Source organism: Aedes albopictus, chromosome 1, assembly GCF_035046485.1.
Source record: "Aedes albopictus strain Foshan chromosome 1, AalbF5, whole genome shotgun sequence".
NCBI classification, from domain to species: domain Eukaryota; kingdom Metazoa; phylum Arthropoda; class Insecta; order Diptera; family Culicidae; genus Aedes; species Aedes albopictus.
This window is the reverse complement of record NC_085136.1, coordinates 18163073-18182657: the sequence shown is the minus strand read 5'-3', so window position 1 is coordinate 18182657 and position 19585 is coordinate 18163073. Positions and strand designations below refer to the sequence as shown.

Below are 19585 nucleotides of genomic sequence, written 5' to 3'. Positions count from 1 at the left end.
CACAGTTTTGAAAGACAAATAATATCCTACCATGGCTGCATAAAATTACACTTTGAAATATTCCGTAAAATAGGTACCGTAACATTTTGAAGACGAAGGCAATCTTCCTTACTGAGCTTAATTTAGTGCGTTTTGTACCACTCCCCTCTTGGGCTACAGAAGCATAAACATAAGAAACAAACACATAAAAATTGAGCATAAATTCACCACCCACTTCACCTCGCGTGGACCACCCCACCACGCAACATGAACAAAATAGTAACACTCGTAACGCCATGAACACAACTCGAACGGCATAACGCCACCCCACTGCTTTGACGGGCGCTGCTGTTCGATGTTGACCTCTGTGTTTGTTGTTATCAATATCGCCTTCGCCTACATAAACATTCCACAGCCCATCAAAGTCCTAGTCGACGCCGTCGGTATTTCTGAGACAAAAATATCTGATCACGCCTTCCCTCGGATAGGAAGTAAAGCCGTAGGTCCCGGCCCATGTGTTGATGGGTTCGATATGTAGGGTGTCAGGTGTGTGTGGATGTCTCCCTGACCGTCCGTGTTTAGGCTTAGTACCAGAAATAGGCGGACGTTAAACTAGAGCTGATGCTGAACGGTGTCGGCTCGCCAGAAATAAGAAGAAGAAGCCCATCAAAGAGATTCAGGAAGCAGCAGCCGGCAGCAAAGTGAAAAATCGATAAGAATCTCGTTCGAGTGCCAAACAAGTAATAAAGGTTCCACCAAACTACTCTGTTCCTGTGATTTAAGTTTATTCTAGGATGATTTCAAGTAAGCTTCGGTCAAATTTCGTTTGTGTTGAAAGTGTTTTAAATTCTGAAATTCCACAGAATGGTTGTTCGTGATTCTGTTCTATCGCTTTGCACCGGCGTCGTCGTCGTCCTTGGAGTCGACCCGTGGGAACCAACAAGTGGCCTGCGGTTGGTATGATTTCTTTCTCGACATCCACAGGTGTTACCAACGCCCGCCGGGACAATCGCCAACAGTTACCTACATAATGTACGACGTGAATCCTTCGGAGGGGTTCAACCTTCGGCGGGACGTCTACATCCGGATGGCGGTGTTCCTGCGGACGCTCCGAAAGCGACCGGGTTACGAGCGGAGTAAACTGGTGCTGCCTCCGTGGTCCGACTTGTTCCATTGGCGATCGAGCTATCTGAATCAGATGCATCTGCCGTGGGGTCACTTCTTCGATCTGGAGTCGATGCGGGCTTATGCGGACGTTATCGAAACGTGGGAGTTCTTCGATGAGTACCGGAAGTTGGCGAAGAATGGGAACAAAGTGGTCATCGATGAGTTCTACAGGCTGGGCCACTTTGACGATATGTTCGAAAATGGGGTGTTTGTGGACAAGTTTGAGCAGACGGCGTGCAAGAAGGAAACGGAACCGAGCATTTCCGGAACGTCCGGTGTCATGGGTTACCGGAACATCACGATCGACGAGAGGATATGCGTGAAATTTCAAGGATCGGCCTCGCTGCTTTACTCGATGTTTGAGAAGCTGAGACCGAAGAAGCGCGAAGGATTACGGGTGATTTTCCTGGCCCGGGCGGAAACGGTTCTGCACGACTACTGGGGCAATGTGGATTACTGGGAGGCTCGACGATCGATGCGGTTCAATCGAGATCTGGTCCGGATAGCGAACAAGTTCCGGCTGGACTTCTTCAACTCGACGAACCAGTGGGATCGGGTTCAACGGCCAGCCAGCTGGACCGACGAGGGACCATACCGGAAGTCGAGGGGTGGTGACTACCTGTGTGCCCACATGAGGCGAGCGGACTTCCTGTTCGGAAGGGAAAAGACCACTCCAACGCTACACTCCGCTGCCATGCAAATCAAGCGCAAACTGCTTGAACTCGGACTCCGGAAGGTCTTCATAGCGTCGGACTGTTCCAAGTCGGAATTCCACGATCTGAAAAACTACCTGAAACGGTTCAAGGTGGTCCGGTACACACCGGAGAGCAGGGACGAGATGACCCGGCTCAAGGACGGCGGGGTGGCCATCGTCGATCAGATCATATGCTCCCACGCGCGGTTCTTCATTGGGACGTACGAGTCCACCTTCACCTACAGGATCTACGAGGAGCGCGAAATTCTGGGCTTTCCAAAGGACCTGACCTTCAACACCTTCTGTAAGGAGGAAGAAATCGGAAACTGCGAGAAGAATGCTATTTGGCCCATTCAATATGCGTGATATTGAACTGGGGACGTTTAATAGTTCCAGCAATCTAAATCTAAATACCTTACATAAGAGTGAAAATCGAACCAGTACTAAACAGTGCAATGTGATGCCATTTATGTTAAGCTAAAGAACATACGTAGAACCAACCAGACGCAGTACCACGACTTTAAAATCTAAAACATGGATCAACTATTTAAGGTAAGAGTCTGTCATATATTGTCCTCATTTTAAGGCTGTAGAATTACTACTGTACAGTTACGTGTAATACTCAATCATTAGGTTTAAATTATACTCTGAAATTAAAAACTTCATGCTGTAATTTTATCACTTCGAAATTTCCTAGAAAACTTTATTTTCAAATTCTTGGAAGTTCAAAAGTTCAAGTTACTTTTTGATTGTTCTATAACCTTTTGTTCACTATCTCCTTTCTCTGTTTTATTTTGGTTAAATTCTGCGGCTGCCTAGCTACATTTCTAATTCTCAATTCTTTGGAAGGTACGATTTCATTTGCTGCAGGCATTCTTCTCTAGTGCCTCCAGAAATTTATTCCAGTATTTCACTACGAGTTCCTTCTGTGATTTCTCAGGAACCTCCATTTAAAATGCTTCTTAGTATTCCTTCAGAAGTTCCCTCTGGAGTTCTTTCAGAATTCCTTTTGAGATTCGTACTGGGACTTCAAGGGATTCCTTTTGGGATTCCTCCAGGAATTTCTGAAGTCCTCCAGGTATTGTTTCCGAGATTCTACTAAAAAGCTTCTTTCGGAATATGTTCAGAAGCTTTTCTGGTATTTCCAAAAGGAATTCCCGGAAAAATTGAATCCCGGATGGAGCTATTGGAGGAAACCCAGGAGAAAATTCAGGGGGAGTTCCTTACAAAGCTGATGAAGAGTTCATTAAGAAATTTGTAAAGGAATTTCTCATGGAACTCCTGTACGAATTTCATAAGAAACTTCGTGAGTAATTCCATGGAGGATGCCACAACAAAAAACACATCCCAGGAATTCCTGGGTGAATTCTAGAGTAGACTTCCGGAGGCTGAAATCAAGGATCCTCAGAGAAATCTAGATGTAACTCCTAAATTAATCCACAAAAGAGTTCCTGGAGAAAAGAGTAATCCTGAATGGGGCATTCAGCATAACGTTGCACAATGGGGTCTGCGCAGATATTGCTCCTCAATACCCTTGCTCAATATCTGTAACCCTTCAGCTGACAACAATCGACGCAACCTGATTCTTTGGCATGTTGCCGTGCACAATACCACAAATTCGGCCTCTGTAGACGACAACGCCACTGTCTTTTACTTCCATGTTAACCACAACGCCACTTAACGTGTTCACCTCCTCGAAACTCCAAACCGATGTCTTGTGTTTCTTTAACATAGCGCAGGATTCGCTTCAAATATCCCCACTGCTCGTTAGTTGAGTAACTCTGGGTAGAGTAACTTAAGCCAATAAGAGATTCACCGCCGCACGCAAATCAGGCATTGAGCTTTGTGCGACATACGCCAGGCAGCCAATTCGCTCCCTGTATGGTTGAGTAGTTCTCACAGTCTCCTCGCCCTTTTTCAGCTTTAGTCGGCATTATATCGGCGTCGCCACCGTCGGACCGGCGTAGAAGATTCTCCAAGTAGGCACGCTGAGTGATTCGCAACACACGATTCTGCACATCTCTCACGCGATGCGCATGCCGAGAAAGCTTCCGACCTGCCCAAGGTCAGACATCCCGAACTCAGCTGCTAGACCGATCTTCAGCTTCACGATGTCCATTAGATTTCGACCGACGATGAGAATGTCGTTGACATATAGCAGCAGGAACAGCTATGATTCGCCTTCTCCTCTCACGTATAGACAACGGTCGTTCTCGCTACGCCGAAATCCGAGCTTGGTCACTAGCTCATAGAACCTCTTGTTCCAGACCCTCAGAATCGCTGTGAGAATTCACGTTCCACTAGTCTGGCCCTGTAGTAACGGTCGATACCGTGATCCTCGCCACGCTTGATGCGAAATACCCACTTGCACGACACATCTTTTCTTCCTTCCTGCAGCTTATAAAGGTCCACGTGTTGTTTTTCTGCTGAGACTTCATCTCTTCGTCGATTGCAGCCTTCCACTGCAGCCAATCCTCACGCTTCTTCATCTTGTCCAATGTGTCCGGAAAACTGTCTACGAAGTTCATTGCACTTAGAGCATAAGCACAACTCATGTCTTAATCCTTGTGCCATATCGGTGGTTCACGCTTCCGAGTACTGCGACCAGGTTGTTTAGGATTCTCCAAACCAGAATGACTTCCTGATGCTTCTTCGATAGCCGGACGATTTGATGCCCTTGCTGAATCCGATCCTATCGCTTCTTCACAATCCTTATACAGCTCGAACGATTCGTTCAGATCGTCCTGACGGACATCTGCAATATCATCTCGCTGCCATCAGAACCAGTATCAGAATCCGCTGATCTTATCCTGACCACGTCTGGAAACTTCGTTGCTTCTTTGGGCCCGTCAACAGTGTTAGCCTCGTCGATGATCACATCTCGCAGTACTTCCACTTCCGATCCCAGATACGATAGCCATTGCAGCGGTAGCCGAGTAAAACGCCTTTCCACGCCTTGTTGTCCAGCTTCTTACGGTGCTCCTTCGGTACGTGACAATGCGCAGGATTACCCCAGAAGCCGTTTTCTTCCGGGGTATACGGCACGGTACACTCCATCTGGATCCCCATTTTACGACAATAACGCTCAAAAAGTTCATTTCGGTACTCACCGCATCGGATACGCGAGATCTTCCTTTCGAATTTCGCTGTAGCCTTTGCCTCGTAGAGCTTGAAGCAATCTAGCACTTCGTTCTTGGACTGCATCCGGTAGACCATGCTGAACCTGCTTCAGTCATCGATGAAACCTACGTATTATAGACTGCCATCGTGAGCCACCAGCGTTACCGGTCCGTACACGTCCGTGTGGATCAATTTCAACACACACGATCTCTTTTCTGAGCTTTCAGAATACGGCTCGCCTCGATGCACGACTCCCAGTACCCTTCACTTTTATCGTCACTGGTTTTCTTCTCAATACCTTTCACCATATTCTTTTTCAATATGTTCTCAAGGTTCTTCTCACTCAAGTGCCCGAAACGAATCTTCCCACACGAGTACAGCGATGCAGCATCTTCTTTCTTGGCATATAAGTCCATTTCATACTGCATTCCGTGACAACGACCACTCGCGAACACTTTTCCATCTTTGAGAACCTTCACGACACTGTTTTTGAAAACGACTTCCATACCCACCATGTCCATCTTCCGGATGAAAAACAGATTACTAGATTACATCGTAGATCTGGGGCGTATATCACTGGCATAGCCACGGGGGGTTTTAGGGTTCCGTGACGTTCGCATTCGTTTTCTTCTTGTCGCCTTTATCATTCTCACGATCCGGACACTCGGGCGCCTTGTGATCGATCTTCTGGCACACAAAACACTTCCACTTGTTCTTCGTCCCGGTCGGTTTTCCAACGAAAGCAGCGGGCTCACGTTTCGGTACACTCGGACCGATTTCCTTTCCACGACACTTCATCGAGTAGCTGGCATTTGACAAATTCCCTGATAGTCAGCGCCTCCATTTCTTCCACCTCCTGTTCCACACACTCTCTCTGATCATGCTCCTCTAGCGTGATCATCATGCGGAACTTCCACTTGAAGACCGTAGAAACCCAAGAAGCCAGTAGTGCCCTCAAGCAAGGTTACTGATAGACGAAAATTCTCGCGAAAGCCAAACAATTAATTTCAGTGTGTATCGTCCCAAATGTTCATCATAGAAACAACAACTCGTTCATTTACTCGCAAAGGCGTGAATGAACTCATCCAGCGTGAGTGTGTTGCCCGCCTGCTAACTGGAATGAAAATTGCGAGAGCGCTCTCGAACTATTTTCCATTCAGCTGCGAGAGATAATCTGCTCGAAAATATCGTGCTGATTCTCAGCTTTCATTCCGATTCCCACTCACGGCGATAATCGATTGTGGCATCGGCAGGAGCATGGGGAAGATTTCGTCAGAAGCCCGTTTGAGTGCATTAGGGTTCGGAATTATGTAGTCAGAAATAAAGTTATAAATTTGTTTGGTAGATCGAGGACTGACATTAAGGGTTCGTTCAACAATTACATAACGGGGAGGAAGAAAGCCTAGCGCGTAACGCACTTCATGTAAAATTTAAAAAATTTGAAAATACAAAAGTTGTTTCGTACTTGGGGGTTTTGGGGCTGAAATTGTCAAATGTTGCTTTCTTTTCGATTGGTTAGCAACTCAACTGCATGAAGATTTCAAATCTCGGAATTGATTAATTGATAAATATCCCGGGAGCGGTTGCGTCGTGTACTGATACACGCATCATGAAAAAATCCACGCATGTGGCACACAGCGTGAGCGCGGCGTCGACGCAGGTAGTCAAAGCCGCGACTGCTCGAGGGACATTTATTGGACGAATGGTGTATCCGGTAAAGTTATTAAATAATTCAAGGATTTACAGAAGATGGATCGCTTGATTCGTAAATGTAACTCTTCCGCTGAGTGGCACAAAAAAGCAAACAATTTTGTCCAGCTGCTTCGTCAAATTATTACTGATTACTTTGTAGAAAAAGTACCGAGTATTCAGTAATTTTCAATTTCAACGATTTTACAATTTACCGAGCACCTCAGTATTTTTTACAGATTTCCGTAAATGATTAACCGTAATATCGGCAAATGATGCGAAATTAAGGAAAATTTGAGAAAAATGAAACGATAAATAAAATTTATTTAATACTAAAACTGAATTTCATTTTTATTCTCATAAAGTGATCACTATGTGTAATGCTTAGTTAAATTGACGAATGATGCAATGAAACAAAACCAACCGCACGATTATTAAGTTTGCATCCTGCAACCAGTGTTGGTAAAAACTCAAAATCTCAAATCTCATGCTTGAGTTGTTTCATGCGCGATTCTTGACTCGCCAAACTCACCGCCGAAAAAATCATGCATGAGTTGACTCGCGATTTCACTCATTGCGTTATTTCTTGGTGTCCTTATTATTTACATCGAAGATTTTAGGATTATATGATAGAGCAAAAGCAAACCTATCGTACAACAACATTTGATGTCGTTCAAATTGATTTGGATTCGTTTTACAAGCGAACGAGATTTCGGCGCTTGACTCGTGAGAGCGAGATTTCGCGTGAAAATCTCACGCGCGAGAAAATGATTCAGAATCGCGCGCGAGTTTGCTCACGCAAGAGCGGTTCATGAGTGTGCTTTGAGTGTGATTTTACCAACACTGCCTGCAACATAACAGACATCTTAGATTCTGGCGGAGGACTCAGTCTATAGAAGTTTTGAGTTGTTCGGCTCCCTCCGCGGAACGCCGGGTCCTCGGTCGCGTCAACAGATATACGTGCGCAAGGAGTTGCGGCATTCAAAGAATTCCAGTCTTTACAAATGTAGCACTTTCCCGTTAGTTCTATAACAGCAATATCTAGTTGAACCAGCAATCCTGAAACTGAACGAAGATGGTTTGTTGTAAATATTTTAACTTAACTTTAATGATTATGCAAACTAACCGAATGATTCTGTATTACTTTATAAAACTTTTTGGATCAAAACCACAGCTAAAAGCCAGCAACTCTGATAAAATAGTGACGTCCAAGCGCACCACGCCGGGACACACTCTGACTATCATTTATAAATACAAATGGCATCACACAAGTACACCAGGAACTGAGGCCTCGGTTAAGGTTTTGAAGAGTATTCAGCACTTTTTTACTGATTGTACGGTACTCTTACTTACGGAGCTCACTAGAAGTACCGAGTAACGCAATATACAATGTTAACCGGTACTTTTTATTACTGATGTTTGTAAAAAATATTTTGTTTTGCAGGTGATCGGTAAAACTTATTACTGAAATCGGATAATTGTTTAAAAGTATACTGATTCCTCAGCATAAATTAACTTTTACAGTTTGAACTCAGCAAAAATTATTACCGAGGTGGAATTTGAGGTTTTAGTGTGTGGATCATGATATGTGATGTATTTAATTTTAGTATGTTTGTACAATTTTTGATTCCTCCCTTCTTCCTCAGAGAAGCATGTTCTTTAACTATGTAATATGTATACGGTCCGACCCATAATCGTAGAGGGAGTCCACGCTTCCTAAAATTACATCTTTTTTTACTCTTCAAGCAAGCATTGCAGAAAACACCATCCTCTTGTGCTTTTACCAGTGCATTTTGTATAACACAAGTTTAACTTGTAATACGAGAACGACGAATCCACGCTCGATGAAATGACCTTGCCAAAGGCACACACCTTCCGGTTCATCAGTTAGGTTTAAAATACCGTTAGAGTTGCTTACCAAGGTCATATTACTGTAGCGCAAAATATGGGTCTCAAATATGTAAATGCATCAAGGTATAAAAATGTGCATCTTTGGTGTGCATTATTTAAAGACACGGTATCGATACCGCGCTGCTTTTCCTTTGAATCGGCACTCGCGGTGATAAATTATTATCAATCGCAGTGAAAATTATCGCCCGCGATAATAACTGTTCCAGTTTTCGCTTCCTTCGAATCGCTCAATTTCGAGCAGCAGTGCGAGAGTTGTGATCGATGAATGAACACCACTTCGAGAGCGTGAGTATCTTTGTTTACAAGCGCCACTGCAACCAGCGAGAGTTTTCCTCAGCTAGACAGTGACAGCTGAGTTCATTGCATTAGCGATCAAAATATGCACGGTGAGCTTGGGAATGCTTATCGGCTAAAAAATCATGGTGAGTGCTCCACGATACGATTATTGGTAACCTTGCTCTCAAAGAGCTAGTAGTACTCTCAAGAACCCAGTTGTGATATCAAGAGCCAGTCGAAGACGAGATCTTCGTGATTTTATGAAGATCTTGGAGTTTTTTTTTTATATAGAGATCGTAGTGCTCGCAAAGAGACTATAGTGCTCACATGGCGACCGTAACGCTATTATGGAGATCATGATGCTCACATTGCACAGCGCACATTACAGAGCGCAGTGCTTTTGTGGAGTAAATATGCATACATGGGGACAAAATACCTTAATACTCTTATGGAGACCGTAGAGCTCTCAATAAATCCATAGTGATCACATGGCGACCGTAGCAATTGCAATACATGAATATCTTAGTGCACTCATGGATACTGTAGTTTTCACGGAGATTGTAGCGCTACTCTCAAGGAAGCCATAGTGCTCAAATGGCGACCGTAATGCTCTCATGGATCCGGCAGTTTAGTTTCATGGAGTGAACAGGCATACACTGAGACCAAAGTCCTCGTATGAAGACCTTGGCGCTCTCATGGAGACCGTAATAATCTCACGAAAACTGCTCCCATGTGTCGTAAATCCGATTCGATAGAGTAAGGTGGGGCAAAAGTTCGACCTTAGTTGAAAATTCAACTTTTTTCAAGAAATCAAATCAAATAAAAATAACTGAATACCGTGTGGTGATTCTACCATCCATGAGCAAAAAATTTGCTGAACAAAGTTACGCCAAATGTCTTTTCAATTTTGAGTTACAACACTTTTTGTATATGTGTGTCTAATTCGAACTCTTGCCCGACCACTACTGGGGCAAAAGTTCGAATCTAGTGTTTGTGGAATTTCGTTCACTGTAGGAGCACACTATTTCGACGCTTTGGTAATCTGAATACCTAATACCAATTAATATTTGATGTTGGAACTGAAATACACTTTAAAGTTCGATCTGGATTTTACCCAAATTAGGGTTAAATTTACTACACCAAAAATTAGTAGTTTTCCGCCAAATTCAGATGAAACAACATTTTTTTCAACTTTGATCGAATTTTCTCACTAATTCTATCATTTTTAGTGATAATATGTACATTTTGCAGAATTTTAATGATGATTAACCTGGGCTTGTTAGGGGAATATCTGTAAATAAAAGAAAATCGGGTTAAGTACGGTTCCTTTGAATTCCACTAAGAATTTGCATCCTTTGACAGATACGTATTTCGACCTCAACTGTAAGGTCGTCTTCAGTGTCTTGTACTTGACTCGACTGAAGAGATCCATCGCATTCTACACGTCTCATACATCATAGGTAAAAATAATAGGTAACTTAATCTAGGTAGTTTTTTTTTCCGAGCATGCAAAAACTTATATCTATATTAACCTCCACCATAGAATAGGTAAAATTTCCCTCCACCACCGAATAGGTACATTTCCCACCAGCACAGGATAGGTAAACAAAGTTCATGTATCACAGGTACATTATGAGACGCACGCCATACGAGAGTGCTTAGGGGGTAATAATTTGAAAAGCCACGAACTTCCATTGCCTTGATCCTTATTCAACAGCGTGTTAGGTACCTGTTTGTATATCTCTAGACTCTCAGCAACGTCCAATTTCCAAGGTGAAGTTACATTTCGCAAAATTTGAATATCCTCTGTAGTTACAGGGTGGCCCTCCTCAAAGACATGTTCAGCAACTTTCGACCTGAAATCGTATTCCAAACCTCTATTCACTGTCCTCTGCGCCTTTCCCACCTCCGCCATATGTTCCCTGAATCTAACCTCCAAAGACCGTTTTGTTTGACCAACGTAGACCTTATCACAATGGGAGCAACTGATTTTGTAAACGCCAGCCTTGTTTAGGGTGTTGACCGGATCCTTTGTAGAGCCTAATGAAGTCTTCAACTGATTGCTTCTGCTAGAAAATACTAAATCGATCCCGAAATTTCTGAACCTAGAACGTAAATTATTAGTGATGTGTTGATCGAAGGGGACTGATACTCGCTTCAAAGATTCTGAAATAGGGGTAAGAGTTGTTAGGGATCCTCGATATCGCAACCTCTCCTTTTTGTCAATGATGGCCTGAATTGTCCTCTCCTTATATCCGTTGATTTTCGCTGTTTCGAATATGTGAGTGAGTTCCTTATTCTTCCCGTCATCGCTTAGAGGTAGAGTCTGCATTCGGTGAACCATGTGGTGAAAAGCTGCCATCTTATGTTGGAAGGAGTGATTCGACGAATAGGGGATGACACGCATGGTATTGGTAGGTTTCCTGTAAATCTCGAATTCGAACGACGAACTGTCTTCCCTCTTAACTAATAGATCCAAAAATGGAAGTTTTCCCTCCTTTTCTTCCTCGTGAGTGAACCTGATATCCTTATGTATATTGTTGATGACCTCTAGAACCTTAGATAAAGCTACTTCCAATTCCGTGGACAGTTCTACAAGCAGACCAAAGGTGCCCCCATGGGAAACCCCCTATCCCCATTTTTATGCGAGCTTTTCATGGCAAATTTAGAAACCAAGCTTAAGGAGCAAGGTTTACTTCCGGAGAAATGGTGGAGGTACGTCGACGATATTTTCAGTGTGATCAAACGGGAAGCTTTATCTAAGGTTCTAGAGGTCATCAACAATATACATAAGGATATCAGGTTCACTCACGAGGAAGAAAAGGAGGGAAAACTTCCATTTTTGGATCTATTAGTTAAGAGGGAAGACAGTTCGTCGTTCGAATTCGAGATTTACAGGAAACCTACCAATACCATGCGTGTCATCCCCTATTCGTCGAATCACTCCTTCCAACATAAGATGGCAGCTTTTCACCACATGGTTCACCGAATGCAGACTCTACCTCTAAGCGATGACGGGAAGAATAAGGAACTCACTCACATATTCGAAACAGCGAAAATCAACGGATATAAGGAGAGGACAATTCAGGCCATCATTGACAAAAAGGAGAGGTTGCGATATCGAGGATCCCTAACAACTCTTACCCCTATTTCAGAATCTTTGAAGCGAGTATCAGTCCCCTTCGATCAACACATCACTAATAATTTACGTTCTAGGTTCAGAAATTTCGGGATCGATTTAGTATTTTCTAGCAGAAGCAATCAGTTGAAGACTTCATTAGGCTCTACAAAGGATCCGGTCAACACCCTAAACAAGGCTGGCGTTTACAAAATCAGTTGCTCCCATTGTGATAAGGTCTACGTTGGTCAAACAAAACGGTCTTTGGAGGTTAGATTCAGGGAACATATGGCGGAGGTGGGAAAGGCGCAGAGGACAGTGAATAGAGGTTTGGAATACGATTTCAGGTCGAAAGTTGCTGAACATGTCTTTGAGGAGGGCCACCCTGTAACTACAGAGGATATTCAAATTTTGCGAAATGTAACTTCACCTTGGAAATTGGACGTTGCTGAGAGTCTAGAGATATACAAACAGGTACCTAACACGCTGTTGAATAAGGATCAAGGCAATGGAAGTTCGTGGCTTTTCAAATTATTACCCCCTAAGCACTCTCGTATGGCGTGCGTCTCATAATGTACCTGTGATACATGAACTTTGTTTACCTATCCTGTGCTGGTGGGAAATGTACCTATTCGGTGGTGGAGGGAAATTTTACCTATTCTATGGTGGAGGTTAATATAGATATAAGTTTTTGCATGCTCGGAAAAAAAAACTACCTAGATTAAGTTACCTATTATTTTTACCTATGATGTATGAGACGTGTAGAATGCGATGGATCTCTTCAGTCGAGTCAAGTACAAGACACTGAAGACGACCTTACAGTTGAGGTCGAAATACGTATCTGTCAAAGGATGCAAATTCTTAGTGGAATTTAAAGGAACCGTACTTAACCCGATTTTCAGAATTTTAAGTTTTTAGATAAAGTTGCTACATGACTCGAACTCTTGCCCCACAATTCGAACTTTTGCCCCACTATGGGTAAAATATGATTTCCAATATTTTTTTGCAAAAAGTTATACATGCTAAAGCATCTTCAAAATATACCTAGTTACGCCCCAAAATAAAATATCGAATTCGATTTCATTACAATTCCATTCCATGCGTTGGAAGGACCATCGCATATTACAATTTTTTGATCAAAAACCAACATTTTGTCATAACTTTTCGAAATATTGATCAATTTCCATAATTTTTGGAGTGAAAGACTCTTTTTCAAAAAGGCTTCGAACAACATTGACACCCGAAAGAAATAATTTGAATTGAGCTCAAAAACTTGAAAAGAAACTCTTGCCCCACTCGAACTTTTGCCCCACTTTACTCTACGCTGTTAAATTTCCGCGGACCATGAAGACCATGGACTCCTCATTCCTCTTATGGATACTCTGGAGACGACAGAGCTGATTTTCCGGGGGATAGTGCTCCACTGGAGACGACAGAGCCTTCTTGAAGATGACAGACCTCCCCTGGAGACTGCAGACCTCCTCTGAAAAGGACAGAACTCTTCTGGAGACGACAGAGCTCCTGTGGAGATGACAGAGCTGTACCGGAGACGATAAAACTCCTCTGGAGACGACTTAGCTCCTCTGGAGCCGACAGAGCTCCCGTGGAGATGACAGAGCTCCTCTGCAGCCGACAGAACTCTTCTGGAGAAGATAGAGCTCCTGTGTAGTTGAAACAGCTCCCATGGAGACGACAGAGCTCCTCCAAAGCCGACAGAACTCCTCTGGAGACGACAGAGCTCCTGTGGAGATGACAGAGCTATACCGGAGACGAAAGAGCTCCTCTGGAGACGACTTAGCTCCTCTGGAGCCGAAAGAGCTCCCGTGGAGATGACAGAGCTCCTGTAGAGACGGCAGAGCTCCTCTGCAGCCGATAGAACTCCTCTGGAGGCGATAGTGTTTCTGTGGAGATGGCAAAGCTACACCGGAGACGACAGAGCTCCTCTGGAGACGAAAGAGCTCTTCTGAAGCCGACAAAATTCCTCTGGAGATGACAAAATTCCTCAGGAGGCGACAGAGCTACACCGGAGATGACAGAGCTCCAGTGGAGACGACAGAGCTCCTTTGCAGGCGGTAGTGCTCCTTTGGAGACGACAGAACTCTTCTGAAGATGGTTGAGTTCTTCTGGAGATGATAGAGCTCCCCTGAAGATGACAGATCTCAGATGGACACGACAGAGCTACTATGGAGACATCAGAGCTCATTCCCATTTCTATTATGGACACCTTAGTGTTCTTATGAGCACTGTAGTGTTCTTTTGGAGACTTTGTGTTCTAAAAGAACCGTAATGCTCACTGAATGGAGATTGCATTGTTCACATGGAAAACATAGAATTCTCTCGAGGAGATATTGCTCTAATGGTGATCGTAGGGATCTCATCGAATTGAAATGCCCACATGGAGACACACGTTCTCTCATGGATATCGTAGCGCCCTTATGGGGCCTCAAGTATTCTTATGGAGACCATATTGCTCTCTTGAAGAACGTAGTGTTTGTAAGAAGATCTTATAGCTCTCATAGAGATCGTAGTACTTGGGATTATTTTCCTGGAGACCACAGTGTTCACACAGAAACCGCAGGGCTCTCATAGAGATCTTACAGCTTTCATGACTATCCCTCATCTCTTATGGAGATCGTAGTGCTCCTGTGATTCCTTTCCTGGAGACTACAGCACAGACTGTAGTCTGTGACTACAGTGCTCACATGGCGACCGCAGCGCTCTCATGGAGATCATAGTGCTCCAGTACAGTGCCGATTCGTTCGTTGGAGGCTCGTTAGATGGATTGTCTCGATGGTTGAATGTTCACTGGTTGGGGCAAAACCCAACTAAAAAGCACTGTCAATGTCAAAATCGATGTCAAAACGAGTTCGACGTCTGACCGCCGTCACATCGCAGGTCCTGTATACAGAACGTTTGCGTAAGTATGTGAGTGTTTCGTGACGTATTTCTCACCACTTGCGTGTGTCTTGAGCATTTTCGTCAGTTGTCAGTTGCCCCAACGAACGAACACGGTTCGCTAATCGGGGCGCAGTCGTGACCCAACCAGCGAATCCGGACTGTAATCCTTTCTTGGAGGCTGCGGTACTCACACGGCGTCCTTAGCGCACTTAAAGACTCTGTAGTGCTCTCATGAGGACTGAATTGAACTTATGAAGTTTCGTAGCGCTCCCATGGAGACTCTTGTGGACACCGTATTGCTCTCATAAATAACGTTGTGCTCATTACAAGATCATACAGCTTTCATGGAGATCGTAGTGCTCCAGTGCTTCCTTTCTAGGAGACTGCAGTACTTACATGGCGACAACAGCGCACTCAAATACACCGTAGTGCTCTCATGAAAACCGAATTGCACTTATGAAGACAGCAGGGCTCTCATGGAGATTGCAGGATTGCAGTGCTCAGGCTTTGCACGGAGACCTCTGTGCTTCCACGAAGATCGTAGTGCTCTCTTGGATGTCGTAGCATTCCAATAGAGTATTACCCAAGCAGCACCTGCAACATCATGCAGATTGTGGCTTTCTATGCTTTGGTCTAAATGAGTTGCACTAGAAGCACACGAAACTTCCATCTTGTCAGTTGAGTTGCATTTAAACTCCAAAATCCGTAAAGTTGCGGCTTTGTTTCATAGAAATCACAAATTACCACGTGTTTGACATCGATCTGTGGAGCCGGAGCTTACATATTGCTCGCAAATGATACATTAAAGACAGCTTACATTAAATGTGTTATGTAACATGCCTGAAACATCTAACTCTGGTTTGTTTGTTCAGATTAGGTTCCATATGCGTTACAGAAAACTTGAACGTCTTTTCATTTTGACAGCTCTCTAACTTGTGACAAAGAAGGTGCAATAAAGTAACAAGTAACTTCAGTAGCTTTTATGGTATGTTGAGCATCGATTCTCTCACAGAGCGTTTGGTGTAGTATGTAAGGTGAGTAGATAATACTCTTATCAGGTATCAGAAGGCCGGCTCCAGAGGCACGTTATCCTCAATTTGGGACATTTGTGCCATCGCCAAAATAACAGCCTATTTAATCATCTACCTGAGGGAAAATGAAGGAAAAAGGATTTGGATGGGGATAGGGACAGGTAGGGAAATAGGAAAAATACCCTGGAAGAGGGTACTAACGCACAAGCGTACCACAATTCAAACAGCGCCCTGAAAAGGGCACTGTAATAACGCATAAAGCGAAAGAGAGCCTATAGCTCTTTACCACAGCGGGTTAAGAACAACAGAATATCCTGAAGATTCAGGTTTCTGAAGTCAGTTTCACTTAATAAGTGTTTACTGTGAAAACTGGACAGTTACATATCAAATGATACGAAGTTCCATAATCGGATTCACAGCTATCACAGGCAAATGAATCAGCTTGCTGAATATTCGCCATGTGATAGCTGAGTCGGCAGTGGCCAGTCAATGCTTTGACCAGCATGCTGCAATTCTGCTTAAACAGATTAGTTAGATACTTCGCCACCCGTAGAGATGGCTCAGCACTATACAATTTGGTTTGACGACATGACTCCAAACCACAGACAAACAGACATACTACTTGGAAGAAATTTGTTTCAAAAACATCGTTTGGCATCACACGAGCTCCCTCTGTAATGCACAATCCGAAGCATTTGTTTGCAGGTGTACTATCCCTCGGCTCGATGTAATGATTCAGCAGGTGACGACTCCCCCGTGGCGTTACCCATTCATTAAAGATGAATAAAAGTTCATGATTAAGTCATTTTATGTAAACATTGATGGGCGTCGCGTTCATTTCTCTCCAAAAGTGAGACGTTATGTAGAAACAGCAGCGCCACCATGACACATGCGAGCACAGTCCGAACCACACTGCATTTTCAAAATGACCGTTAAATCGTGCGACAATTGCGATTTGAGTGGTATGTCTGTTTGTCTGTGTCCAAACTATTCCAATATTGTCTGTGTTGAGTGACGGCCCAGGTGTGAATCTGAAGCTCAATCCAACACTTCGATATCGGAATAGCTGGCTCAGGGCCAATGAAGTCATGTGATGCTCCAGAGCGAGCTAACTCATCAGCCAATTCATTTCCAGCGATCCTGCCAGCGATGGAAGAATGACCAGGTACCCATAGAAGGTGAACAGCGTTTGCTGAATTCAGCTCTTCGATTTGAGTTCGACAAGCGATAACTATCTTCGACCTGGAGTTGGCCGAAGCAAGTGCTTTAATAGCAGCCTGGCTATCTGAACAGAAGTATATTACTTTGCCCATTACGTGCTGCTGAAGCACAGACAAACAGACATACTACTTGGAAGAAATTTGTTTCAAAAAACATCGTTTGGCATCACACGAGCACCCTCTATAATGCACAATCCGAAGCATTTGTTTGCAGGTGTACTATCCCTCGGCTCGATGTAATGTTTCAGCAGGTGACGACTCCCCCGTGGCGTTACTCATTCATTAAAGATGAATAAAAGTTCATGATTAAGTCATTTTATGTAAACATTGATGGGCGTCGCGTTCATTTCTCTCCAAAAGTGAGACGTTATGTAGAAACAGCAGCGCCACCATGACACATGCGAGCACAGTCCGAACCACACTGCATTTTCAAAATGACCGTTAAATCGTGCGACAATTGCGATTTGAGTGGTATGTCTGTTTGTTTGTGGCTGAAGTGCTGATTGCACTCCGCACATAAGAGCAAAGATTTCGGCCTGAAAAACGGTGCAGTGTCTACCAAGTGAGTAAGACTGATACAGCCTTAGCTCACGAGAATAAACACTAAAAAGATCTTCTTTCAATAAAAGTACTATTGAGGTTCACGTTCTGGATACAACTGATTTAGTTTATTTCAGGCTGTCAACAGCAAACTTCATCGGGCGCAATGTGTATAAAAGATGCTATCAGGTAAGGTATAATATATCTCTCATTTGTGTGTGATCGGGGATAGGAAAGTTAACACACTGAATACAATACAATTCCTTCCCTTTTTAGTTAGTAATCATCACTTAACTAGAACTTACAAAGAATTCAACTTGTCCTTACAAATGTATTTTTACTTGAATTCGCTTAACAATCGTAATATTCGATGGCACTTGAAATTCACACTGATGTAGCTTAATAGTACAGGAAATCTTCATGCTCTGCTCTCTTCTTCTTCCTAGTCGATTTTCGAGCTCCAACTGGTTGGTAATTCGATGCGTTTTTGGTTTCCACGATCTCTTGCAATGCCTCTGGATGGAGTTCACTCCTAGCTGGTGGGGGTTCATTCGACAACTCGAAACCATCGAATGGTTCTTCATCATCCGACGCAGTATATCGCCTTTTCTCTCCCCGTCTATTCGTGATACTGTCACCGACCTGGAACGTGACATTTCGTCTCCTTTCAGTCTTCTTGATGAGCTTTATCTGCCCCCTGTGGGCCGTGAAAAGATGTGCTCCGATGGCAATAAGGATAGTAATCACCTGAATCTGCGTCGCTATCGTAGTCCTTCCTCAGCCGCTTGAAATAGTCATGGAGATTATCCTCATTTTCCGCCTCTAAAAATTTCACCGGATTTCCTGTCGCATTTTTCGATTTATTCAGAAATTTATAACAATTCTTTTGGATATGTCCCCTAATATTGCAATAATGGCAAATGAAATTAGAATAGCGTCCCTTGGTTTGCGATCGGGACCGAGACCTATAGTTCGTATAAGACTTCTGTAAACGCCTATTATCATAGCTTCTTTCGTGACGATTCCTCTCTCTTCCTCTTTCCGCACCAACTCTTTCTCGGTAACCTCTTGTTTCAATCCTATCACCTTTCCAACCAAGCCTTTCTTTAACTGAATGCACCTCGCTAGTTCTATTGATCGCCTGGGAACTATTCGCTGCTACCTCTTTTGTCTTCAGAATCCGTTCCGCCACCTTTAGGGTCAAATTTTCTTCATCCAACAACCTTTGTTGTAAGTTTTTACGAGGGGGACGACTCTTCCCGATATCCTAGATTTTAAGCCACAACCTACAAGAAATCACATTTCTTTCATCATTTCAGCAAAACTGAAGAAAGTAACAAAAAATCGATCAAAATCAGCCATATCCGAAATATCCGATAAAATCGATTATAATGTTGGCTTATCCACATAAAATCGAACAAAATCGATGCACATCCCTGAACAAAAATGTCAAATTTTCTCGATTTTGTTTTGCTCTCCCTGTCCTTCCGGATGGAGCTTGTTTATAAACAACAGCTGATCACGGATGTGACTGTTGTTTACATAGTCTACGCATTATTTTAATCCTCAGTTTGCCATTATGTAGCAAATAAATCTTCTCAATAACATGCATTTCCCATATTTCCGATGTGATCCGTTGCTGCATTCGCTAATTCCAGCAATTCCTGCTGCTGAGCGACCAGCTGATGGCCGACGCCTCGGTCGACGCAGCCGATTGTTTACCTGGAAGAGTTGTCAAAATTTTTGACGTGGCGTCGCGACGTCGCAACACATTAAGAGATGTTAGCCGTTTTCATCGCCTATTTTAATCGGTTTTCGAACGATTTTTTCATTTTATTCGATTTTTTCAGATATTTTCAATTTTTGTCATTTTGCTGAAAATAAATAGCATAAAACCGATTTTAACTTAGAAAATGGAAGAAAATGAGAAAAATCCGATAAA

General features: G+C 43.4%; 1 protein-coding gene across 1 annotated transcript; it reads left to right on the top strand.

Annotated features, from left to right (window-relative positions):
• The first annotated feature begins 403 nt into the window (after positions 1 to 403).
• LOC109412260 (GDP-fucose protein O-fucosyltransferase 2) lies at positions 404 to 2541 on the top strand. Its single transcript, XM_019685911.3, has 2 exons — positions 404 to 783; positions 843 to 2541. Exons 1-2 carry the CDS (start codon positions 774 to 776, stop codon positions 2204 to 2206), a joined length of 1374 nt encoding a protein of 457 aa, XP_019541456.3. The 5' UTR covers positions 404 to 773; the 3' UTR covers positions 2207 to 2541.
• The last annotated feature ends 17044 nt before the right edge of the window (positions 2542 to 19585 follow it).